The sequence below is a fragment of the Tauraco erythrolophus genome, chromosome 8, assembly GCF_009769465.1.
Source record: "Tauraco erythrolophus isolate bTauEry1 chromosome 8, bTauEry1.pri, whole genome shotgun sequence".
In the NCBI taxonomy this organism is placed as follows: Eukaryota; Metazoa; Chordata; class Aves; order Musophagiformes; family Musophagidae; genus Tauraco; species Tauraco erythrolophus.
The window spans coordinates 38,245,289-38,271,692 of NC_141472.1; the positions used below are offsets into that span (position 1 = coordinate 38,245,289).

The following is a 26,404-nucleotide window of genomic DNA, read 5'->3' on the forward strand; positions in this document are numbered from 1 at the left end:
CTGCAGTCTGTGCTCGATGCTGAGTTTTAACCTGAGTTAAAACATGAGGTTTGCTTTGTAGGAGATCCCAATTCTTCAGCTGAGCAGAATCTGGCCCACCGAGCGCCATGGTCCACCAGGTCTCTCTTATAGAGTCTTTAATTGCAAGACTTTTAGCACCACATGGATTTACTGGTGTTATTCTACATATTTCACAGTCAGTAACCAAATGAATGTAAATATTAATTGCTAAATGAATCAGTGGGGTTTTTTCCTCTACCTTTGGACTGTGTAATTAGACACATTTCTTCTGTGTCACTGTCCACTCTGCTGCTGCCTTGTTTGTTAAAGGATGATCTCTTTTATCCTGTAGATTCCAAGGGGAATTACTGGTGTTATTACCAGTGGCAGTTGCGTGATGCACAGAATTGTCCCTCTCCTAGTAATGACCTTGAGTTTTACGAAGCACCTCAAGGTTTACTAACAAGGGTAGAACAGCTAGAAGTTTGTTAATTGAAATGATGAAATATGTTAGAGAGGATACAAATGAGTTTAAAGCCAATTCAATTAGAAGGGCATCTGTTTCCAAAGCTGCTGGAGAAATGTTGTTTATTTTTGAATCACTTTTAAGTCAGCCTCTTGGAATCCTGTTGGCACTGTTGTTTAACGCTGCGTGCAGACCTTACGCCTGCAGCAAATTTATCATTTGGAAGTGCAAGAATCAGGTGGATGCTAGTGTCCTACATTAGCTTGTAAACCTGCTAATCGCCTACTTCTCCCACCACGATCCATTTGCAAATAGAGAAGGGGACACGGAAGGACACTGCAGCCCCTCGCTGGCTGTGCCTGGTGTGATATGTACGGCGTTTTGAGTAGGTGGGAAAGAAATGTGCTACTTCAAAGCTCCTGCCCTGGTGCTGCAGTGCCATCCACAACATCTTCGTGCTTCTGCGCCGCTGACACCCACCAGCCCATCATCCCGCTGCGTCCTGTTGCCTTGGCTCTTTTGCGTTGCACAGCAAAAATGAGATGGTAACAGTTTATACACCATGTATTTGAGCCTTAACCTCCAACACCCACCAGACCATCATCCTCACTTTAGTCATCTACCTGCTCTTGCTTTGTCTCTTAGGCTGCACAGAAGAAATGAGATGAGTAAAGGTTGCTACATAGTGTGTTTGATCCTTCTCAGTACATCCTGTGTCTTCTGTGGGTGCTTTGTTTATTATAGACACTTTAGGGAAGGAACTCTATTTGTGGCTTGTAGACCAACAAGCACATTGTTCTTAATGAATAAATAATAGTAAAATGAGCTGTGCAGATAGGTAAATGCATTTGTTCATCCCATTATGTTGGCAGCGTCTCAGTAGTGAAACAATAGCATTTAAACAGAGAAAAGGCTTATTTGATCATCCAGCTCAATTTTTCCTGCCAATTCAGGACTATTCCCAGTAGTACGTTTCAAAGCGCCTGCTTAAATATCCCATGCACTGGTGTTTCTATCGCTACCTCCTGCAATATCTGTGTGTCCAGCTCCAGCTCCACGGCGTTCAGGAGCCTGATCTTGGTTCAGATAGGACAGAGACTTTCATCTGTTGTTTCTAAACTAAATGAGCTTTATTTGAATGGTGTTTGAGATTTTGGAGAATAAAAAAAAAAAAGGTTAAAGGAAGCTTCAAGAAATAATATAAGAACATATGGAAAGAAGGCTGAGCAGGGGTGGGGAGAAGAGGACGTCTTTTTCCATAGAAGGTCTTAGAAACTCAATGAGTTTTTGGTACCAGATTCTGCAGAGGAGAGGAAAATGGAGAATGTGGTGAATGAGTGAGATGTTTAAGGACAACGCTGACAAAACCAGCTGTGTTAACTCAACCTTGAGTTAGTCTCCCCGAGCTGAATGACAATAACTCAGAAATGTGTTTATGTTGTTTCCTTTATTTATATTCTGTTATGGTAAGAAGTATTTGATGGATGGACCACTCGGTGGATAAGGAATTGGCTCAATGGCCGCACTCAGAGAGTAGTGGTCAACGGCTCGATGTCCAAGTGGAGACCGGTCATGAGTGGCGTCCCTCAGGGGTCCGTGTTGGGCCCGGCCCTCTTCAACATCTTTGTCGGTGACGTGGACAGTGGCATGGAGTGCACCCTCAGCAAGTTCGCCGATGACACCAAGCTGTGTGGTGCCGTCGACACGCTGGAAGGGAGGGATGCCATCCAGAGGGACCTCGACAGGCTGGAGAGGTGGGCCCGTACCAACCTCATGAAGTTTAACCAGGCCAAGTGCAAGGTCCTACATCTGGGTCGTGGCAATCCCAGGCACAAATACAGACTGGGCGGAGAATGGATCGAGAGCAGCCCTGAGGAGAAGGACTTGGGAGTACTGGTGGACGAGAAGCTCAATATGAGCCGGCAATGTGCTCTTGCGGCCCAGAAGGCCAACCGTATCCTGGGCTGCATCAAGAGGAGCGTGGCCAGCAGGTCGAGGGAGGTGATTCTCCCCCTCTACTCTGCCCTCGTGAGACCTCACTTGGAGTATTGCGTCCAGTTCTGGAGTCCCCAACATAAGAAGGACATGGACCAGTTGGAGAGGGTCCAGAGGAGGGCCATGAAGATGATAAGAGGGCTGGAGCACCTTTCCTATGAGGACAGGCTGAAAGAGTTGGGGCTGTTCAGCCTGGAGAAGAGGAGGCTCCGGGTGACCTTATAGCGGTCTTCCAGTACCTCAAGGGGGCCTACAAGAAAGATGGGGAGAGGCTGTTCAGGAGGGCCTGTTGTGATAGGACAAGGGGTAATGGTTTTAAAATAGAGGGAGGTAGATTCAGGTTGGATATTAGGAAAAAATTTTTTACCATGAGAGTTGTAGAACACTGGAACAGGTTGCCCAGAGAGGTGGTGGATGCTCCATCCCTGGAGACGTTCAAGGCCCGGTTGGATGAGGCCCTGAGCAACCTGATCTAGTTGGAGATATCCCTGTTCCTTGCAGGGGGGTTGGACTAGATGGCCTTTGAAGGCCCCTTCCAGCCCTAACGATTCTATGATTCTATGATTTCTCTGGGTAATACCCCGAATGTAGAATTCTTTATTAATAGGTTGTTTTAATAGCAAATTTTCTTTGTTAATGTTTTTGTTTTGTATTATGCAACGTGCCAATGCTACAAGTTTTCTAGGAATGCCCCAATGCTAGGATTATTATGGGTATCCAAACTAAAGTCTTTTCAGCCCTCTGACAATGGCAAGCCATTGCTTGACTCCTACAGAGAAAAATAAATATCCTGTTCTCATAGGCAACGGATGAGCTGAGTACAACATTACTTACTAGTTTCTCATAAAAAGATAGCCGTAACGGCATTCTCTGTCTGAGCAGAGAGGATACATCACATAAAGATTTTTTGAGGAAAATTTTTGCTGAATGAAATCTTTGATCCATGGGTATCTCGGCATAGGATTAACCTCAAGTGATTGACAGGAGAAATAACGGCAACCTGTGAGAAGAGCTTGAAAGAAATTTTGATTCTGTAGCATTGTTCACTATGGAAAATTAGCTTCCTCTGGGCAGTATGGTAGTTTAATGATCTATTAGTTGGCCATTATTTGTTTATACGTAATATGATTTAGAAATATGGGTGAGGAAACTCAAAAAGTAATGAGCTGGCCTCTTAGCAACAGGACGTCTTTAGAAATTCTGTGGTTCACTGAGGGATCCCCACAGCACTTCCCAGGAATGGAATACAATAGGTTTCCTTAGTTTTGTTTATTATAACTTTTCCTTCCTCTTCCTTTATTTCTTTTTTGTATTATACTTCTTTTTATTATAGAGGTAGGTCTTGAACTGCCAAAAGGCTTAGCCCGTTTTGCCTTCACTGATAAGTTGATAACCCCTCTGTCTAATCCTACTTTGAAACAAGGCACTTTCTTTGTTTCTGGTGAGAGTTAATTACCTAGGCTGTCACACAGCCCAAGGAAAAATGATATTTCATACAGTGGTGGAACAGAACTCTTATGAGAACTGCCTAAGAAATGCTTCTCATAAATCTATCATGAGAAAACTTCTTTTACTTATCATAATGTATTATGAATTGCTTTGAGTGGCAACCTAAGCAGTTGGAATAGAATATTAGTGGGATATTTGGGAGTTTCATTTGGGGGGAAAAAAGGTGAGTCTATGTTGGAAATATTTGTATATGTGTGCATGGGTGTAATCTCACCTAGATGAGAATACAAAGCGTGCAAAGTTGAAACATCTCAAACACATGAACACCACTGTAATGAATTGGGTCAGAAATAATTAAGATACCCAATTCCAGTGGCTTTGGAGCTGCAAACGAAAAGGCAACGCAACACACAGAGATAAGAGGTAGCAAAGAAAACCAGAGCACGCTGTATGGGGACAGGTCTGCAGCTTTAGGGAAGAGTTACGACATGAGTTACTGGGGAAATGATAGCAGCTGTCAGGCTACAGGGTGGCTGCCGTAAAGGAAGAGGGAACGTTACCGTCACGTAGGAAAAAGAGAGAAGAAATAGAGCATCGTTGAACTGAAGGAGGGAACTGCTGTTGTTTCTAGCATTTTTTAAGGTACTATTTACAAAAACAACATCAGTATCTCTTGTACATCTAGAAGGAAGATATTTTCCAGTGGGGGATGTCTAAAGAAGTCTGCAACCTTTTTTGATACCGACTTCAGCATGAAGACTAGGAGGGAGGCAGCGTATTGCTGCTGTGGGTCAATGCTCGGGGTGTAACGCAGTCCTGGTTTGGAACCAGCAGCAGGTTCGGGCATGGCGGAGCTGGTAAATCCAGCTCTGGGCCACAATATTCTCTGTGCCTCAGCCTCGGTGTTTCCTAGTTGTTGAGGGCTGTTGTGTGGGGGTTTTGGAGGTTATTTTCCCCTCTGCTGCAGTGACTGTCACCTTGAGAGAGAGTGGGGGAACCCTTCATAAAAGAGTAATTGAATGAGCTAATTTGGTATTCTGTAGGTAAGGAATAGAGGGAGTGTTAGTGTGATGAAAAACAAACAGAAAGAACGGGCATAAAAATGAGAAACATGAGAAATACGGTAGGGATGAAATTCAGTTATTTCCGTGACCATCATTGCCAGAGCTGTCAGAGGGTCGAAGCTGCCTGTAATAAAGGCTGATCTTAGCAGCCACTGACTTTCATGGTCTAACATGAAATCTCTTTTTTGTTTAAATTAAAATAGTACATACAGACATGACAAGCAGATAATAGAAACTCGAGGAGAATGAGTGCAGCACGGTAAGCAGGAAGGTGCAGGAGCTATTCCACAGTGCCAGCTCAAGATTGGTGCCAGTAATTCCCCAGAGACCTCGAGGGTTCGGCCACCCTCCACAGCCTTCCTGCACACCAGCAGCTCCATGGCCAGTGCTGCGCTCTGCAAAACCTCTCTTTCCATATGCCAGCTCCTAAACCAGCTGTGGGGTTGTGCCTGTATGGAGGAACCTTTTTTTTTTCCCTGAGAAATTCTGCTGGGTTTTAATTCAGAAAGGCGTTGGTCCTGCAGATGTCTGGTATTCTGATTTTAAGAGGTGATGATCTTGGGAGGACTTTTATGTCAAGCCAGGTTAAGTTGAAAACAAAACTTTGAAATTCCAGTTACGAAACTCAGAATAGACAAAACCGTTGGAAAGATATATAAATAGAACTACCAGAAAGAAGTGGGAAGCAGGTTTCACCTGCTTCTCTCCAGAACCCACCCCACCCTGCTCCAGCTGGCAGGCTGCGGGCAGGTCCCTTGTGCGTCTTGTGGGAGATGCCACGAGCACAGCTCTGGTGTCTCCACCATCCTCTGGTTCTGTCCAATGGGAGGAGGGCCTCTGACTCCCTGCCTGTGCCAGCTCTCTAGGTGGCTGGCATGATCCTAAAAGAGTACAAAATTGAGCTGTGCACTTAGTTCTCCAGATGTTATTATTATAACCATAATAACCATAACTCCATAACCATGGAGACCATTATGTCTCCATAATGTTATTATGGCCAGATTCTCTTCACTTCTTGGTTACCACCACAGATATCACAACAGATGCTTTTGCCAGTGTGTGTCAGTTTTATTACAGCCTTCCTAATGGTCATTGGACTAAATAAACCAAGTAGACATTAGTTCTAGTCACTGCTGTTCTTTACAAATAATATCATAATCTCACGTTGGGAGGGTGCTGTCGGTCTGCCAAATGTCTTTTCTTTAAGGAGTTCTTGTTTTGTGTTGACTACACAGATTGCAGTGAGGCATCAGAAGATGAGAGTTCATTAGCTGCGGTGATTAAAAAGCCTTTCTTAAATTTTTGGTTTAGGTTACATTGAAGAATCTTGCACGGTCCCTTGCCCGTTTGATTGCAAATTAAGCGATTGGTCCAGTTGGTCCCCTTGCAGCTCTTCCTGTGGACCAGGGGTGAAAGTCCGATCCAAGTGGCTTAAGGAGAAGCCTTACAATGGAGGTCGTCCCTGCCCAAAGCTGGATCTCAAGAATCAGGTGAGCGGCATTAAACAGCCAACAGAAATCTCTCTGTGCTTGCTGTATTTTTAATTGTGATCACAAGGTACTGTGAAATTTAAAATAGGTGTTATCTCCGAGGACCACACCTCGTCTCACATTTTGTAGGCAATCCTTGAACCTCTTGAGGATTGAGGGGGAGATGCTCATGTAACAGCAGAATTTGACCTGAAACACCAAGTTTCTTATATAAAGAAATTTTTATCTCCCAGAGCACAGGAAGCCCTGGACACATAATTCCACCTGGATAGTGTATGAGCATCAGAGAGCTCAGATGTCATGGATATTTTGAAAGTCTTTAATTCTCTCTGAGACTACGGTTGCTGCAAAAACATTTATTAAATATATATTGCTATTTTTAGCAACGTTTCCCTTCAACACAAGTTCCCTTGAACATTAATCTCTCTATATTCAATATTGAAGTATCCCATCAGAGGAAAGTAATCTCTAAATTGCTACTCTTTAAAAAAGATCGGCATCTATTTAAATGCTATTTAATGCTGTATGCATTTCTGCAAAACTAATAATGATTTCCTACATTTGCTGATTAATTCTCAACGCTAATTAACACTGATGAAGTACTATTAAGTTTTGCCTGTCCTATATTTCAGATTCAACTATGAAAATTAATAGGATAGAAACAGTCATGCCGAAGGGCTTCATATATATGTTATGAATATATATATATGAAAAAACCATGTTGCATAGTGTGTGTAGAAGGTCTTTAATAGTATTCATACAAAGATTTATTTGTGTAGTGGCTTGTAGGTACTAGAGCTGGTGGATCCAATTGTTTTTCTGTGCAACTGCTGCTGCAGCGGTCATGTGCTGGGATGCAGCATCACTTCTAACACTGGATTCTGACCTTGCCTCATTTTCTTCACCGTTTATTTTTTTCCCTGTGAGAAACTTGGTAAATACTTTTTTTTTTTCTTTTTCCTTGTTACTATTTGAAATTCATAGGCAGTAGCCTAACAGAAGCAGCAGGGACTATGAAAATATAAAACTGCAATAAAGTGTATGTTGTCCATACCTCAGTGCTTTTCTTAATAGATCAGACAGATCACTAAAGAGGCAAAATGAAATCCCACAGTAAGTTGTATGGTAACAATAAGCTATTTGTAATGAACAGATACTGGGGTTTGTTACCCATAGACACAACAGACTGCTTCCATTAAAAGTAAACTTATTGCTGTAAAGTGTTGCCTATTCCCACGCACATTAGATTTGCTAATTTCAAAAGCCTTTCAGAAGATGTTAAAGGAAAGAAATTATTTAAACTTGGAAATTATGTCTTTGTAATGTTTATCGGTGCACAGTGCTTGCAAAGTGCCGTGGCTGGTATTAACATAAACGTGGTGGGTGCTTTTTGCTGCTTTACTGGGAACACGTCATGATGGAAACACCATTGATTCATTAGAGGACTTCCTATTGTGAGCTTTAGGAGTGACACCTTAGAATTGCATTAAGGTCTGGGTTTTTTTAGATGTGGTGGAGTTTTTGTTGGTTTGTTTTGGGTTTTGGAACTAGATGATATTTGAGGTCCCTTCCAACCCTAACCATTCTATGATTCTAAGCTATTTCTAGCTGGTTAAGCACACCAATGGATTACTGTTTTCCAATTTAGATTTATAGGACTGTATCAGATCCTATATATTTTGGACCTTTTAGGATAAGAAGTAGTTGTGCTAATAAGGAAAGTGTGTATATATGTATATGTATGTACACTTATATGAGCACATGTATACACATATTATGTGTGTGTGTTTCTGTTCATTCCTCCCCAAATGCTTCGCAATATTTTGTGCAGTTCGGAGGGAGTTTTGCTGTGCACCCACTGGACTTTGACTTCCAGCACAGATTTAGACACGCTGAGGTCCTTAGGCACATGGCAGCATGCACAAGTTGCCTACCCAGATGGTAAACTAAATTAGCTGATCGTGCTGCTGTTTAGCTAAGCTGGACACAAATCATTAATCCACTGCAAGCCAGATTGTCTTCTCTTTCCTCTGGTCTAGGTGGTATTTAAATCCTAGAGCAAAGCCTTATAGGTTCTTTATATATACATATGTGACATCCTAATTATATAATCTGGGTTAAAAACCTGCAGTAAAATACTTGCTTTTGTTTGGTATCAGACATGAGAAAGCTAAATCACCTCAGTGCTGAGGTTTGCTTTATCTTTCACTGTCTACTGTGTTATGTTGTATTTTATGCAGTTGATAAAGATGTTAGATAACTTAGAACCAGTAATAAACTCCTCCAGGTGCCAGTAGTTTTCCCTTATTATTTCCTTATTATTTCCTCCAGTATTTTTTGTTATTTTTTGAATTATTGTTTCTGAGCTTGGGTCTTGTTATTGCTTAATCAGTTACTTTGGGCAACCCTCCATTTTCCATTGTCTTATGATCACAGAATTATTTAGGTTGTAGAAGAACCTTAAGATCATGGAGTCCAACCGTAAATTAAAGCCCTCAGTCAGTTTGTGTCTTTCTCTCATTAAGCCAAATAATCTTTTCACCCTCTTCTTGTGAAGGGTGTTTTCTAGGCTTCTTGGCAGACCCCTGTATGTCTTTTTTTTTCAATGCTTTTCAGATGTAAGTTTAACTACAGAGAGTGTTAAAACACTATTTCAGCGTCTCATTACAGTCAATGAACTAGGTTGAGCCCTTACAGATTTTGTTGAAGATTTTATTATTTTCTAATAGAAGTGGCAAACAGTTTGCATGGGCTGTATGCACTTGGTATTCTGATACAATCACTCGATTTGATATCGTCACTTCAGCCTTAAACTTCCTCTATCTTATTGCCTTGTGAAATTAAAAGATGAATTACAATATTTGGAGGGAGAGATGACAGTATTTTAATGCAGTATTTAAATGCAATACGTTGAATGACTTTCGTCTGGTACCTCTAAGTGTTGGAAAATTGTTGAAGAGTTGGCTAACTACATTTTGCTCCATCTCTTAAAGAAAATGGGCATCGCATGTAGAAGCTGTGCAGCTCTTATCTAAGGATATGATTGCTTCTGAACAGCAGATTGGATTATGGGGTCAGCTGGCAGATGTTCTTGGCTGTGCAGTGCATGCTTAAAAGAGGTGTAGCATTTACATTTTTCTATTTCTGCCCTTATTCGAATGCACTTACACAGCGTGCAGTTGCTAAGCTATTTAATATGTAGTTCTACGTGATGAAAGGTTAAATATGAGTTATGGGGGGTTTATTGCTTGAATATTCTTTTATAGGTTTTTAGGATTACTACAAGAAAATGCATCTTATTCGAAAGACTCATGAATTCCAAGGATTATCTTTTTATTGATTGCTCTAATATATATTCTTGTCAAGATTTTCCCTCCTTCTCCTTCCTCCCCCTCACTCTCTTACCCAGTCCTTCGAAAGGACAAATATCATAGCAAGTAGTTTATTCCCTTTAAATATACCGTATACATTTAAGCAAACATTTTTAAAGGATTGGGAGCATTTGTAAAGGCAGGCATAGCAAGAAAAACATGTAATGTAGTTTAAATTTCAACTTAACTGCTTTCTTTAGAATGAATGTTTTATTTTTAATGATGTTTTCTGGTGTTCACTCTAGACTATGAGAAATATGGACACCTTGCACATTACAATTGCAAGTACTTTTCCTGAAATTGCATGCAAAAGTTTAATGAAAAGGAAAAGGAAGGCAGTGGTGCATTTACAGATCAGATCTCCCAGAAGCGGGTGTGAAGATGTAGGGATTTCTGGTAACCTTTTAATAGAAAATGACTGGTTTAGCCCTGCTTGCACTTCAGAGAAAACAAATTTCTTTGATTGGCAAAACGCGTGTCAAATTTCTTTTCAAAAGTGAAAATCTTACAAAATTATAGGCTTTGAAAACTCACCATTCGAATGTACAAGATTGAATGGGCTCAGAGATGGCTCTTAACTATAGAAGTCACTATCTAGCTCTTGCGAAGCAAAGCTGGGCTTGGGCTAGAGGTGGAAGGAGGGGTGGGAGGTGCCATCTCTCCCCTTTTCTAATCTGAAATGTTAGAAAAGGTCTGTTCAGGAAAGGCCTTTTGTTAAGATGTTCCGTGGGCTTTGCACACTTTAATTCCTCAAAAAAACCACAAAGAAAACCAGCACAGTTAATATGCAGACTAGCGTTTGACTCACATTCAGTAGCTGTTTCTCAAGGCAGTTTTTGACTCATGCATATGTTTGTATTTATATGTGTATGTATATGTGCATATGTATGAAACATTTTCAAAACTGTTAGACTCCTGCGTTAGAAGTTCATTTTGAACCAGTGTCTTTCATTGCTGTCACTGAACGAGCTCACATCCAATCCCTGGATGGCGAGTTGCATGTATAGCCCTTACCTCTCACTATCAGAAATTGGTCTTCAAGAACGTCATTAATAATGTATTAGCTATAAATAGCTCCTGCTTAAATCACTAGTTTTATAATATAGATTTCTAGTTGTCAGCAAAGTCGCTGAACTTTTTCGAGGCACTCATAAAATCTCCTCCTCTCACTGAATTCAGCTGACAGGAGTTTATTTCTGAGCCCAGTCTTGTGCTGCTGTACCAGTAGCACTGGCTGTGTAAGATCCATTTCTGTAGCTTGCAAGGACACGACTGACCTATATTTCCCTCTGACTGTCTATCAATACTCATTTGCTTCGTGTGCAACTTAACTTCTGGAAACAAAAATCCTATCCTTAATCTCGGTTTTACCTTCAGAAGGTGTGATTTCCTCCCACTCAGCCTTAAAGGAAGGAATTACAGCATAGAAAACATTTACCCTCTGATTCCAGTGAGTTTTTACAGTATCATAAAAATGACAGATTTTTTTTGCCTGCTACACTAATGTGGGAGAATTTTCAGTGGCAAAAAATAGCGAGAACCTCCTGGTTTTCCTTATGCTTTTCTTGCTGTGACTGAAAGTTTTGATACTAAACAGTAATTTAGTTCATTAAATGAGCAAAAGTAGCAAGCCACATCTGTATAGCCTGAGAGGTAACTCATCTTCCCAAAGCCAGTATCTGGAGAGTCCCCCCTGTGAGTGGGCATTTCTTTGCCTCCTAAGAAAAACACAGCCATTTCCCAGGTTGTCCTTCAGGATCGCAACCCTGTCACGAGGGTACTGTAATTCCCAGCATATATTAATTTTGTATTCAACTTCAATAGCTATCCACACTTGATATTCATTTCTCCTGCAGGTTCTCTGTTGAATAAAGAGTCGTATAAACATATTTTCACAGTTGCCATTCATGAAAAGCTTTAGCCCTGCAAAAATTGAGCAGTTTAACAACTTCCTAGAAAGTATTTTTTCACTTTTCTTTTTTTTTGTTATATAGCTCCTTGAAACTTCTTTGTAATAATAATGCATATTAATACATAGTGTAATGCTATTTTCTGTAATTGTGAGAATACATTTGCACTTTGTGAAATCCGGATCCACAAAATTTAGCAGCCTTGTGCTAATTGATTAAGCTACATTTTTCTGCCTACTACAGCCCCTACCAAGCTCTCCACGAAATATGTATCAAAGCACAACTTTTTGCACTAAAGGCAAGTGATAAGTTTGCATCTCTTGAACTGAAAATTTACCCGTAATTATTTCTGATTCAAATACAGAGTTCCTGTGTCTGTTGTTGAAGAAAATATTTGTTGTTTAATACAACAGCATACTGCAAAATATAATGAAAGATCGAGTTATACCAAAAGATCCTTGTCCTGTTTATTTCTCTGCAGAGAAGATGAAATTAATTGGAAAATCAGCTGTAGACAGTTGGGTAGCCCAGTGGAGAAAGTATTAGCATTTCACCTAAGGAACTAAAGTTAAATTGGTTTGGACAATATTTTTTAAGGAAAGAAGTTTGGATTGTGCTGAATCTCTCGTGGACGATATGTCATGTTGGAGGACCAGCATACACTGTGTGTCATAAATCAGCGTGACAGCGTCTAACACTGAGACTGAACTTGCTCTTGCTTGTCTTTGTCTTAGGAGCAGGAGAACACAAAGGATTGATGCCTTGGTTATTCCTTGGCAGCAGATTTAATCTTGTGTTTGTTTTTTTTTTTCCCCTCCTTCCTCCTTTTAGAAAGTTTTTTGTTTCTTTTCTGCAAAGTTTTGCAATGTAATTTGTTCTCAGCTTTAGGTTCACAATCGTTAAGGAAGGGAAGTACTGCATAACAGTTAAAAATAAGGATGCAGCTTCTGTTCTAATTGGAACAAACCCAAGAATATTCAGAATGAAAACTGTTGGTACATCTTCACCTTTTCATATGGTAGAAGATGTGAAAAACAGCTACTTGGCATCGTGCATTTTATCACAGGTGACGTGACTTAGTCTTCAGAAAGAGTGAATTACACAGAAGTTTCCCTTTGCTTGCTTTTGGCAAGTTAAATTAAGATTTTGACATGTTTTCCTTCTCTTTACTATCTTTTATAATTTCTTTGTGTATAAAATTAGTTTCCCAAATATCTTGTTGATTATGAAACAACATTTGCTATACTACAAGACATGAATGTGGAAATTTCTTTTGAAAAAGATTTTAAGTAATGGAATTAATAACACTAAGTTACACTTCTATAGAACCTGCCACATAATGACTTCAAATTTTTTTGAAGTGTGAATGCAACAAGATATTGAACAGAAGGCAGCCCAGCTCTGTCCAAGCTGAGGAGCTTGTGTGTGTGATCTGAATCAGGGTGCAGAGCGTTCAACCTGAACGAAGGTTGGGTTGAGTTGAGTTGGTTTGGGTGGAGTTGGTAAATTAGGTACCAGCATTGGCCTGATTGAGCATCAACTACTGTCAGAAACCAATGTGAAGCTATTCTAAGAAGAAACTTTAAGAAAGGATGAAATGACAGTCTGCTGCCAGCTCTGATGTTGAGAAAACTGACGTAAAGAAATGAATTTCCTCTACAGGGCAGAGCATCTCATATATCCTTTGGTCAACCAAATATCTATGTGTCTCATCCAGACCTCTATACTGAGGTCTTCTGTATTGGCTCTGCTAGGTATGCAGCTCCACCTTGGTTATTAAGATTTTGGTCACTTTTTGAATTTTTCCAGTGAACAGCAGTGGTTTTTAGGACTGGATTTTCTCATAAATATACAGCAGATTCTGTGTGTCCTCAGCTTAAAGCTGACCACATTCTGGTGGATGGCTTTATTCTAAGAGGAATAGAGTTTGTTAAAGGTGGTCTGACTCACCTGCATGCTGTGAACATATCCTGAGCATGCAGAGCAGAAAATTCCTAGTTTCTGACTCTCCTTTATGAATAAGAGAGAATAATTGAAAATGAAGTTGCTGCTCGAACAGGGAGAAGGGACATGAAGATGTATGCCATGTGAATTCATCTGTCAGAGCTACTGAGGAGCCTAGGAATGCTCAGGCACCTCTTGCATTATGGTCCTTAAAATAACCCTGGTCTTGCCTTTTTTTTTTTTTCTTCAAGTATTTAATATTGCTGTGTTGTTCCGTCTACAGCAGTTATCATTGATTAATACTTAACAAGTGTTAATATCTTCTCTGGTGCAGACGTTTCTTGTGGCCATTTCCCAGAAATTATACCCGTATGATTTGTTCGGTTTGCTTTGTTTTATGCACTGTAGCTGATGGATAGATTCAGGAATGGATTTTATTTTCTTTTTATGTTGTTTAATTGGTTTCCTCCTCCAAGACAGCAGAATAAAAGTGCAAATGACCTTCTATATTCCTCTTGATCTCTCCTCACATGACTGGAAGGATTGTGCTGGGCTTGCCATCAACTAAATGTGTGCATTTGAACTGCAAGTTGAATACATGAATTTTGCATCTTTTTTAGGTGACAGCATCAGGGTCGTCAGCATTAGCAGATTGCTAGCTGGAATATAAACTGCTTTGAGATTTTGGATTTCAAGGCCCAATTACAGCTTTCTGAGATGTTGTCAAATACAGCCCCTGTGTCAGGGAGGTCTGTTGTTCTCTGGGACTGTTTTCCAAAAGTTGAAATTCATTCTAGTCACATGCAGGTGGGTTTGGGGAAAGAAGGGAGAAAAACAGAAGCTGTCTGGGGCTCTCCCTGCCTCCCGAAGTCCCTGTTTTAGCAGGGATGTTAAGAAAAGAGTTGCAAATATGAGTTTGCACGAATTCAGCTAATGCTTCCTCATTACCTATAGATCATGACACGTCTTTGTGTTATAAATAAGTGTGGTGCAGGCTATAGCCGCCAGTAGAAAAACTAAAGACGAGTGGATTTTTATGTGTGAGTGAAATGCCAAAGGATAGATTCTTCTCCCCCAATAAGATGTATATTCTGTCCTGTCTAATTTTATTTACTGCTTCTCACTTGAGGAGTGCATAAATCAGCAGTCCTGTGTAGTCTGTTGTGATTTATTGCTTAATTAAAAGTTATGAGGGCTTTTAATCCGTATCTAATTTATATTATTTTTGAGTCAGCTGTTTCCCATATTGTAACTTAACCGGGAAACTTCCTTTATTTTATGAAGGGAGCATTTTGTGAGCCCTTGTATTCACTGACAGATGTGGCACACAACAGTGTCTCAGATGTTCCAGATCGGATTTGGAGTTCAAACTCAGAACCAAAGATAATTAAATATTAGTGCATTTAATAAAGTTTACCAAGCGTTGATTATAGTTTGATGGCAACTATAGTCAATGTGTTTGTTAGAGTTGCAGATGAATTTTAAAAGGGATGAGACTCATTTGTGGTTTCACAATAAACAGATGTTAGTTACACTTTAATAATTTAAAAAGCAGGATAAAATGGTTATTTACATTTTAATGGAGAATTAATTTGGCACTCATATTTAACCACATGCTGTTGTCAGAAAGTAGAACAGCTAGTTTTAATGTTTTGTTTTAGTTTGGTTGTTGGGTGATTATTTTTTTAGTTGGTAGGTTACTGTTGCATTTTTTCTTTAATTAAGCTTATAGCCAGCACACATTATAAAAACAGATTTTCCTTCATGTGAGTTACTATTGAAGAATAAACACAGTATGCAAACTTCAATTTTTGTAGTGATAGCAGAGATGACTAGCTTGAGAATTTCTGCAAAATTTGAAAAAATTTAGCTGAACAGTTTTGAGTTGCATGTTCAGAGCACTTGTCTGATTTGAACTTCAGTAGGTTGATCTCCTTTCTCAAATATTACCTTTATTATTTGAAAAATGTGCTAGTTCCACTAGCAAAGCTTTGAAATTTCTGAGGAGATTTTGGTGTCCAATCCTGGCGTTATAAATTTCAGGTAAAGAGATTTGATGTCAGTTTGGATTTCATTGATGGCAAGGGGTTTTTTCCATGGGTTTCAGCAGGAATAAGGATTTCCTATAGCTGAGAGTCAGCTGCCCTCTATTGGTTAGTTCAGCTTTGCTGTGATTTCATTTATGTTTCTTGTGACTTTTGGTGGGATGGATGGAAGAATCTTTCCTGAGAACCACTTGCCGGTTGTATGTTTGAAATCAGTGGGGTCCATCCGGTAATCCACCTCTGTTCCATGTGAGGTGTAACCACTGCAAAATTCTCAACTTCTCTTGACTTTACTTTTAAATTTTGGATTTTCTAAATAACTTCATATGTAATTACAGTGTTGTCAATCAACAGTCTGAATTGTTTCTGAAATGGAAATTTGTTCCTGTTTTTTTTTAATTTTTTTTTAAATTAAATTTTAGAATTATTAATTAAAACAATGAATTTCCTTTTTACTTGATGAAAATGTTTTGCTATAAAATTATGCATAAAAATGTCCCATGCCTTCTTTTGTATAAAAAATGTAGATATCTTTTTGATAATCAAAGATTTTATCCAGGCTATTCTGCAGGAGTTTGAGAATTGGACAATTATTGTTAATTAGTATGAATTTTGGCAATTAGAAACATTAAACCAAGCAATATCTGTAAGCTCTGCTGCTTGGTCTACATTCAACAATTTATTCCAACATCTGTTAAGTATAGGTGTCCTTTATGCTCTTGTAAGTTAGTTTTAAATTATGACTTCCAGTTTTAAATTATGACTTTGCTAAATAAAGATGAGAATTTTTCCTTTTACGATTGAGTGACATTATGTTCATGGAAGTTCATGAACTTTCTAAATAAGTGCCAGGCATAAAGATAATTTAAAGCTTGTTCTGAAGAGTCTGAGTAAAAAGAGTAATGTTGAAAAATAGGGAAGTTTAATGGTCTTTCTAAGCAAGATTTTGAAAAGTAATGAAGACTTAGCTATATGCCACTTTTATAATGTCTTATTGTATATGTTTTTAACTGATGAAAATAATTAATGTACATCTATTAATGCTGTTATACAGTGTTTTATTTAATACGTGGAGTTTAGGTTTTTCATTCAGTCCTCAGCATATAAGAAGATATGTGTCCCGTGGTCCATGCTTTCAGGTAATGCAACTGCAGTGGCCAGACTTCCCTCAGGCACCTCAGTTGGTTTTGGTTTTGGTGGGAATGTTTAGTGGTCGCTAAGACCAACACCAATAGTGGTTCTTTATCAGTGTGCAAATTTTCAAAATTTCTTAAAATAAATCCAATCTGTTGCTTTGATTTAAATTCAGTGTACTCTTAAGTGGCCATCTGGAATGTGTATTTGTATATGTAAATCATTCTTTTGACAGCTAAGTGGTACTGTCTGTGATGCTATTAACCCAGTTATTAAGGAATTACTCCTTTGTAAGTAGGGATCTGGACCTGGATCGAAACATGCGTGCCAAATTTTTATCCATCTTGTACGTGATGTCCTCTTTGGGAAGTTAAAGCCTAGCTTTGAATCCAAATTTTATATACAAGTTTTGATGTAAATCTGTATCCTATGTCGAGATATAGATATTATTTTTTGTTAATGTAATGCATGTTTTTGATAAAACTGCAGTACAGCAAACGAGCGCTTCAAATTCTGGTTTGGTTCAGCATGTAGTTTAGTTAGAGTTTGATTTGCAGTATGTAGTGATGTTGCTTTTTAATAAGGCTCAGATCTTGTCAGTGCTTGCTACACAATGGAGGATTTTTTCCTCTGGGTAGTCACAGAGAGGGGCTGCGAGACGACGCTCCCACCGGGCTGCCACGTTGGAGCCCAACATTTCTAAATGCATGGGCATTGATGTTTTTCTTTCACGTTGCTTTTCCCGAGCTGGTAGCTGGTTTTAAAGTTGGATAGTAAATAAACAGATTTATATTTGTTGGAACACAAACGTCAGTGAGTACTTTAGCGACCAGAGTAGTGATAGATATTCATTAGAAAATCCATTGGAGAAATCAATTATACTTTGAGTTTGTCTTGTTGAGAGGATGGAAGTACTCGGTCCGTGTAAACCAGATGTTACTCGAGTGATCAGCAGGTGGGCAGACAAAATAGGCTTTATGGATAGTCTCACAGGTGAGTAAAAAAGCAAGAAAAGATTAATTTTTCTATTCTGCATGTTCCCAGAGTAACCATTGACAAAACAACTGTTTTTTTGAGAATGAGACAAAGATTGTTATCTTACAGTACACAGTACGTACACAACTCATCAGTCCTGAGAAAGAAAAGTGATGATTAAACTCGATCAGATTAAACATTTGCATAGAAAAGAGGTTTTTCTTAATATTCATTTCAGGTCAGTGTTTGATAAATGACTCGCAGATTTCCATCAGCATTCTTATGTCTTCATTTTTGCATAATAAGAATCCTCTCAGGAGCTGTATGCAAACAGCAGCACTTTCAGCTTAGTTACTTATCACATAGGAAATTCTAAGTACATGTTGTATTTGGGTCATATCTGTGTGCTAACCGCAGAAATTAATCCCAGCTAGAGGAAGAATAAATATTTTTTTTAACTTCAATTCCTTGTTTTCACCCTGTCATAATAATGTAGCGTATCATGGTACCCGAGAGCTTAGCAAGGGAAAGCGGCACAGATGATTTCCTAAGTCCTTCAGATAACACTAAAATGTTTACTTGTTTTGGAGTAAAATCTTCATTTTAGACAGATTTCTTTTAGTCTGTATGCTATAGCTGTTTCTAAAAAAAAAATAAAATAATCCTGTCTAACAGGTCACACCACCTGTTAGACTGCAGATTCCTCGCAACGCTGATTTCTATACCTCGGAATTAAAATTCGTTTGTAGTCAAATCAAAAGCATAGTCAGTGCCTGATAGGTATTGATTTTTGTGATGGCACTGTGTTTAAAACTGAGGGTGGGACTCTCTTCTTTCCATTCCTAATGATGTTAAGGGAGTGACTTCATGTCTGGCTGTGCAGAACAGCGTCGGACAGTAATTTTTCTCGCAGCACCCGGTATCAAAAGGCTGCACTTGAAACTCAATTGTGACAAGTTTGGGTACGGATCCAGGCTCCACGTGGCTTATTTCTTCTTCCCCCCCTGTAATTCACAGTAAATCGTCTGTGCCTGAACTGCTGATGGGCACTTTGTGAGTGGGAGGACGTGCGCTGCAGCTGCTCTGCACTGCCCGGCGGCTGCGCTGCCCGGCCGGGTGGAGTTTACGGCAGCTCTTCCCTTCTGGAGCATGCCCATAAATCCGTGGCATATTGGGTGATAGCAGATGCAAACACTGGTTTTACGACCTGTCTTCCAGCTAGTGTTTTTCTAACTACAGTGTTATTCTAAACAAATGTTATCCCTATAGTCTCTGGCCTAACTCATAATTTAATTAAATAAAGGCAAATTCTGATTAACTTTTAAGGGACCTGGAACAGGCTCTGCTTTTTTAGAAAGTAGCATTAATTTACACAGAATTTTCCTTTTTTCTTTCTATTCAGTGAAAGTGAGACCTTTGATCCATGTCATACATAAAGTCCTACAAAGTGCCCTCCCTGTAGAATAGTCGATTGTTTCATATACCAGAAGTTTTGCATAGCTTTGCTGGATTGTCATCTAATTTGCAGACTGGGTAACAGATGAAGTTTGACTCTAAAAACGAAAAGATAATTTTTTGGCTCAAGCCGATGTTTATCAATGAAGGTAATAATGAAGGGAACAATCAGTCTCCACATGCTTCCCTGAAACGTGTCCAATAGCATTTGCAGCACGATTGGAGCATCTTTTAAATGGTGAAATAGGCAACAATTGTTGCTTAAAAAAAGGTTTTGTCTGTTATGAAAGGAAAAATAAAAAAGTTTGGAGTGTGTCTCAAAGTCACAGGAATGTAAAAGTCTCTCTGGATTGTATTGCAAGCATCTAAGTGGCAAGGAATTGCGCTTCCCAGGAAGGAATTACAGCAGAACCAGGTGAGGCCAGAATAACCTGACATAACGTAATTCTATTTAAAGTAAAGTGAAAGTATTGTCAGAAGTCTGTGCTTTAAGTCTCATCAGTTTAAGTCATAGCTTCATTTATAGTACTGTCCCTCCATTAAGTTCTGTGGAGGAAAAAAAACCATTAGTTTGTAGTTCATTTTCACTGTGGTGTATAACTTGCTGTGTGTAAATAGTTAGACTTTTCTTAGGGAAGCCCTCCACTTTTCAGTTTTACCATGTAGAACTTTTGCTGGTTTTCGTGTTATATTTTGTGTGTGTAAGTGTAGCTAAATTATGAAAAGTAACCTATCTTTCCTCTTTTGGTAGCTGATGATTTTAATAGTTTTAAATTTTTGTAAGAAAGCTGAAGAGAAATTCTTAATTTAAATAATAAGCTTTTTCCTATTTCCATTAAATTCAATTGACTAAAACTCCTATGGAAACCAAAACAGGCCACTTTTGTGGCGCTTCCACCTGGCTTCCCATGCCAGCCTTGCCCGCTTCTGAAACTGAAGCTGTCGGTACCCAGTGTTGCAAACAGCACTGACTGGAATAAAAGAAGCATTTTGCATCTCGAGGCAGTTACTAAGAACAAGTTTGGTTTTTTAATTACATTTTGTAACGAGCTGTAAAACCCATGAGTTTATCTTAATAGCTTTACATTAGTCATTGCTTAAGTCAATTTATCTTTTCTTTGATACCCCAGAACTACCTAAACCCAGTTAACAACTGCTAAAGACAAAACCCAATTAATTATCTACTTCTAGTCAAAGATCACTTTTTCAGTGGTCTTGACTTTAATTTGCATTTAATTCGAGGTTTCATCAAGATAATTGTCTGTTTGGTTCCCTCCTGTAATTGAAGGTTTGTGAGAAAATTACTGTGTGATCACCCATGGTGGTGTGGCAGGTATTACACTGCCTGCTTCCAGGTCCACACGTGAAACACTCGTGGTATCTTCACAGGACACAGGGCTCGTTTCTCCAGCATAGTCACAGAAATTGCAGGTGACCATATTGGCCAGTTGAAAACATAAACTCTGCCTTGGCATTAGGCAGACGATCTGCGTTACTCCGGTGAAAAGGCTGGCCCACCCTCTCCTGTGTATAAACCTTACATTCCCAGGCTGAGTGGATGGATATTTTTTTCTGTCTCGTCTTTGCTGAAGTTTCCATTAGTACTAAAAGCTCTGCGCTCTGGTATTTTCTTGCCCTGCAGTCTTTAGAGAGAGAAAACATCTCTATTCGCTAATGATAAGAGAGCCATCCCTCACAGCTTTCCATTTCCAGACATATCAAAAACCCTTTTAGCCTCTCCTTGCAAGACAGGAGCTTCATTCCCACTATCACCGTGATATTTCTCTTCTGCATTTGTTTATGTTTGAATTTGGGAGACTAAGTGTCCAAATTTGTACACATTACACCATAGAGGGTCTTAGCTGGGCTTGGTAAAAGGAAAAGGGAAATTCTAACAAAACACCTTCCTGGATTGCATTTTCTTCTGTTTTATTTTGCAGCCACATCGCGTAATGTTTCATCTTGTGATGCCCTCTGGTAGTTTCCCAAGTCTGATTTTTTGTTTGTTTGGTTTAGTCTCCAGAAACGTGATCTGCTCTCTGTACTACTGAACTGCAACCTCCATGCTCCAGTCCACGTGCCATGTGGTTCTCGTTCCATGCCGTCCCACTTCTCTCTGTATAAAGATGCCATTTAGCAACTTGTCTTCAGTAAACTTTTTAACAAGACCGTAGCTATTTCTGTGCCAGTATAAGTGGTGAAATATTAAAGACAACTGGCTCGAAGACTAGTCCTTCAGCAGTAACACTGTTAACTTCCCTCCAGCCTGATGTTCCCCATTTAACGTTGCTGATACTGTCCTACCTCTCGTAGTTTCAGACCAATTTAAAATTTTTGTACTAACTCCCCATCTTCTTCAATTTAACTAATAACTTGCCAGGTGACATGACATTAGAGCTTTACCAAAATCAGACAGCTGAGATCGATTTCATTTCCTTTCTCCAGAAAGCGAGTTGTATTCTCTAAGCAAGATATCCGATTAGTCTTCTGTGCCTTACCTGTATTAAACCCATGTGGTATTTTCCCAAAAATTCTCTTAGCTTTACTGACTTTGATTATTCTTTCCTTAAAAATTGTTCTCAAGTTTTGCTGCTGCTGAGCTTTGAAGAGAGGGCTTTTAGTTGCTCTGATAATTTTTTTCCTTTTTAAATATAGATGTCACATTTATTATTTTGGATCGCATGATATCGTTCTTGTCTTGCTTAATTTATTGAAGCTTGCTACCCCATGTGAGATTCCATATGCCAGTTCTTTCACTAGTCTGGATGGAAATTACTTAATTCCTCATTTTTGGACATTTATCCTGACTGTGATAGTTTCTGTGTGGTTATCATCATTGACTTCAGTGAAAATTGAAGGATATATTCATGAATTTAGAGTTACCTACTGTCTTTAATCGGTACTCCAGCCTCTCTGTGTAGTAGCTCTGTTCATGCAGCCAACAAATCTTTCGTTGCTTGTTTTAATATCTTTTGAAGCAACTCCCTTGGCTGGGCTTTGGTATCCGCGTCCTCTGCTCTCCTTCTTGGCTGTTCCCAAGCTCTAAGGTTGACTTTTTCTTTGGTACTTTCTTCAACTCCAGCTGAACTCTTATCTCCACAGAACTTGCTCTGTTTGTTGGTCTCCTTGATGAGTGAGGACCAAGCACACTGCCTTCAAGCTTTTTCTTCTTGAGATGTGGATCCTTGTAAGTATTGGCATCTCTGACTTGAAAAGCTCTGGTCTCCTTCCCCAGGCAGATCTTTCAACCTCGTGATTAGTGACTTCCCTGGTTCCCTTGCTGTGCAGAAGTTGTCCTTTTGATGCCAAGAGCTGTGACTGAAAATGCCAACCTGCCTTTTCTAAGGGTTCTGCGAATGTTCATGAATACTGTATTTTAGAATTGGCATATAATTGCATACTCCAGATTTCTTTTTATAACCAGTTCTTTTATACCTCTTTCATATCAAAAAGAAATCTAGAATAGCATCATCTTGTTTCAATGGCTGAATTAACCTGTCAGCAGCTGCTTTTGGGAATATCTGGTTCTAGTATTATGATTAGCAGCATTTGTTCTCCAATAAATGAGAAGTCTTATTAAAAAATAGCTCTCTAATCACACTGCTTTTATATTAAAATCCAATGCTGGAGGTCTGTGGCATGTTGCTCTCCAGCATTGTCTCAATGGAACTGCCACAATGTTAATCTGGTCCCCAGATAATTCAGCCTGGTTTGATAAACTTCTTTAATAATTTAATTCACTGAGTCTTGTTTACCTCTCACTCTGGTGAATCTCCATGAGTTGAGGTAAGTCCTTCCTGATTTATATGTCTGTAAGAAGAAACTTAAGCTAGCTGAGTGTCAGCTTTATTTAAAGCTTTGCAGAGCTGTGCTGTGCTGCTTTTCGGCAGGTAATGCAAATGTTTGTATTTATTTCCTGATGCATGAATTGTAATTTGCTGGGAAGAGTTTAGTCTTTTCAGTAATACAACTAAAGCAGTATTTTAGTACAAATTTTGACTTTAAATGTATGTGGATATTAGGATGTGTGTGGATAGACACAGAAAAAAAAAAACAGAGAAAAAAATTAAGGGATGAGCTATGTTGAAAGTACACTGTGTACATAGTTATTTTGATTGTCTTAAATACTCTTATTAAAAAAAAATAAATCATGAATTCAGAAAGAACTTCCAGTAATCAGTTGGAAGGAAACCCACATATAAGATACTGATGAAATGACTTAAATCCTGTTGAAATGTGCAGAAACCAGTAGAGCATTTCAGTTTGGTTTCACTGAATGGGCAACTTGGTAGAAGTTGAAGGTGCGTTCTTCCTCTGGCTGTTTGGTATTACCATTTGGCCAAGGATTCGATCATGCATTCACTTATACACGGTGTTCAACCTTGCCACTCTTTAGCCTTAAATTAAACATGAGTTTAAGAATTCAACTGCACGTATCACCATGGGAAACGCAGAGATGTTAGCAATTGGTATTTGATGATTAATGGGTTTTGCCTTGTAATTAAATAAAATCTGTGGATGTTTGTTCGCATGAAAAATAAATAAGAACGCATAATGCTGGCCAGGACATCATAGGCAAAATTAGTTAAGAGAAAAATTTTCTTAGAGGGGCTGTGGAAAAATGAACTTTGCAAGTTCATGGCCTGAATGCTATTACTGAATACAGTTTATAACAAGCAAATATAAAAACATTATAGATTTATTACAGCATAGAAAAGTTTAAGAACTTTCAGCAGTTGTTTGTTCTCTGAAAACATTCACTTTTGGAGATGGTGGCTGTGAGTTCAAGGAGAATTAAGACAATGTGGGTCTCTACACAAACAAAAAGGTCCTTTCAAAAAGACCTTTCAAAAAGGTCTTCATTTATGAATAGTGCAAATCTAGGGAAAACCCCCTCTTTTTTCCTCTTGTAAAATACCATTGTCATTTCTTTCCTGCTTAGCCCCCAAGCTGCTGAACGTTGAAAGGTCAGACTTGACAGATTCGTTTGGGAATATGTGGCCACAGAGTAGTACGAAATGGATGTCAGTGGAAGTGTCTCTGCTTTGTCTCACCTGTCTGTCTCAAATAGACTAAACTGGCAAATTATCTGCAGCTGGAACAGTGGTCCTGTCTGTATATTCATTTCACCTCTGGTCTCCTACCTCAGATTCTCATTAGACAGCCCAGTCGTTTGGTACAGTGGGGGCTTTCAGTGAGGACACTCATACACTGAATTTTAGCTATACCCAGGCAGAGCTTCACTGCTAAATAGCAATAACATTCCTGAAGTGAGTGCTCCAGACCAGATAACAAGTTTGAAGTAGGTGAGACCATGGTTATGAAGGTGCTTTCTGAACTTAAGATGTGCTACTTAAGAGTTACGCTTCTTTTATTCCTCACCTTAAAGGTGTTTCATAGGACTTATTTCTCCTTTAAGCAGCAGTGACCAGGTAAAAGCCAATTTCAGAGGAGTATGTGCATCATTTACCGGAGAGACTCTGTGTATTGTAAAGCTGCTTATAGTGAGTATTACAGAGACATTATACTGTTTTGCAAAGCTAACAGATAGACCCTGATAAAACACATACAGATCCTTGCGTAAACAGCAGATGAAAAAATCTGATCAGATCTGACTTCTTTAGACAAAAAACTAATGAGCATGAAGACCAAATAATGACTGCCACATTGGATTCTTTGTTTGTTTGGTGCTTTGGGCTGAAAAGTGGCCATTTCTATGACATGTGACAATGACAGCTTTATTAAAAGAAGCATTGTTTTGGTCCCAGTACAAATATCACAAGTATCCAAATCCTCTGAACAACTCCATTCTCTTTTTTCTTTTTAATTTGCAATTCCTTTTATTCTTCATGACTCTTCGAATTTAGTGAAGTGTTCTTCTGTTTGTCACATAAAACACTTTTTTTTTTTTTTCTGTGCATCAGCTCTTACCAATAGCCCAGACCCATCAACGTAACACAAAAGAGATAATAGGCTAAATTATCCTTAAGCAATTGCAGTTGTAACTATTTCATGTCTTATTGTGGTATGTAAATTTGATTCTTTACTGAGTCCCATGGACATATCTTCATTTTGACTACTGGAAGGCACAGTAGGATAAATGGATTAAAGTAGGGGAACTAGCTCTTAGCGCTGTTTCTTATCAGTTTTATGGTAATGCCCTCACTGATGTAGTTGCTGTGTCTACACATAAGACAGGTTTCTTCAAAAGTGGTTGCCTATCAGTATTGAACCAAATGTTAAAAAAAAAATAATCACAAAACAATGGGAAATCAAAAAGCAATGAAAAGGGTGGTAGCGCTGAGATTGTTTGGTCAAGCAGGTTAACAGTAGACATAATGGGATGGTGATGCTGTTTTTGCAATGTTATTTTTTGAAACAAGAAGTACAATAAATAGCAGCCAGCGTTACCGAGAGCCGTGCAACCTAGACATCATGTCTGGCTGGTTTTAGGAAGGAGAAGTGAGGCTTATAGCAGGAGCGGATCTTCAGAAAGTACTGAAAGCTGGGAAAGGGAATGATATTTCATATTAATTCCAGTTAAGTATGCCAGGGGGGCTGCATAACGAGAGGTATAACAGAAGTTCAGACACAAGTGCTCCTCGCTGGTGTCATTGATGGGGCGAGATGGGGACAACTGAAGTGAGAGCGAGATGGACTAAAATAATGTGTTGGCTGGAGAGGAACACTTCAGATATGACAGTGTAAGTGCTAGTTGAAAATGGAAGTTGAAGCCATGGGGGAGATAAAATTAGCCACGGACAAGATAGGAGGAAAGAAAAGCAGGCGAGCTGAGGGATAGCTCTCCTGTGCCCCATAAAAAGGAGGATAAGTGGAGAGAGCAAACTTATGAAAGGCACAGCAAAGAGATAGCTAACTCCTGTTCTCTGTATAGTTATCCTCAGTGCAATATATATATATATATATAAAATAGTATGTAACATCTTTAGATTAGAGACCAGCTTTTTAGTTCCTTGTTTGAACTTCAGGCTTTTAACACTGTACAAACACAAATCACCAGTGACGTGCTCTGGCAGGAGCACTATGTCTAGATGGTACATATGCACGTGCTCTGGCCTGTCTGCCAGCCTGGGACGGCAATTTTG

At 39.2% G+C, this 26,404-nt stretch overlaps 1 protein-coding gene across 2 annotated transcripts in view; it reads left to right on the top strand.

The window, feature by feature from the left end:
• THSD7B (thrombospondin type 1 domain containing 7B) overlaps window positions 1-26,404 on the top strand; it is a 278,232-nt gene that overhangs the window by 185,817 nt on the left and 66,011 nt on the right. For both annotated transcript variants that reach the window (XM_086615669.1, XM_086615670.1), the window contains one exon: window positions 6,286-6,464. In XM_086615669.1, the coding sequence (XP_086471795.1) occupies window positions 6,286-6,464 (179 nt within the window). The remainder of the gene's footprint in view (window positions 1-6,285; window positions 6,465-26,404) is intronic.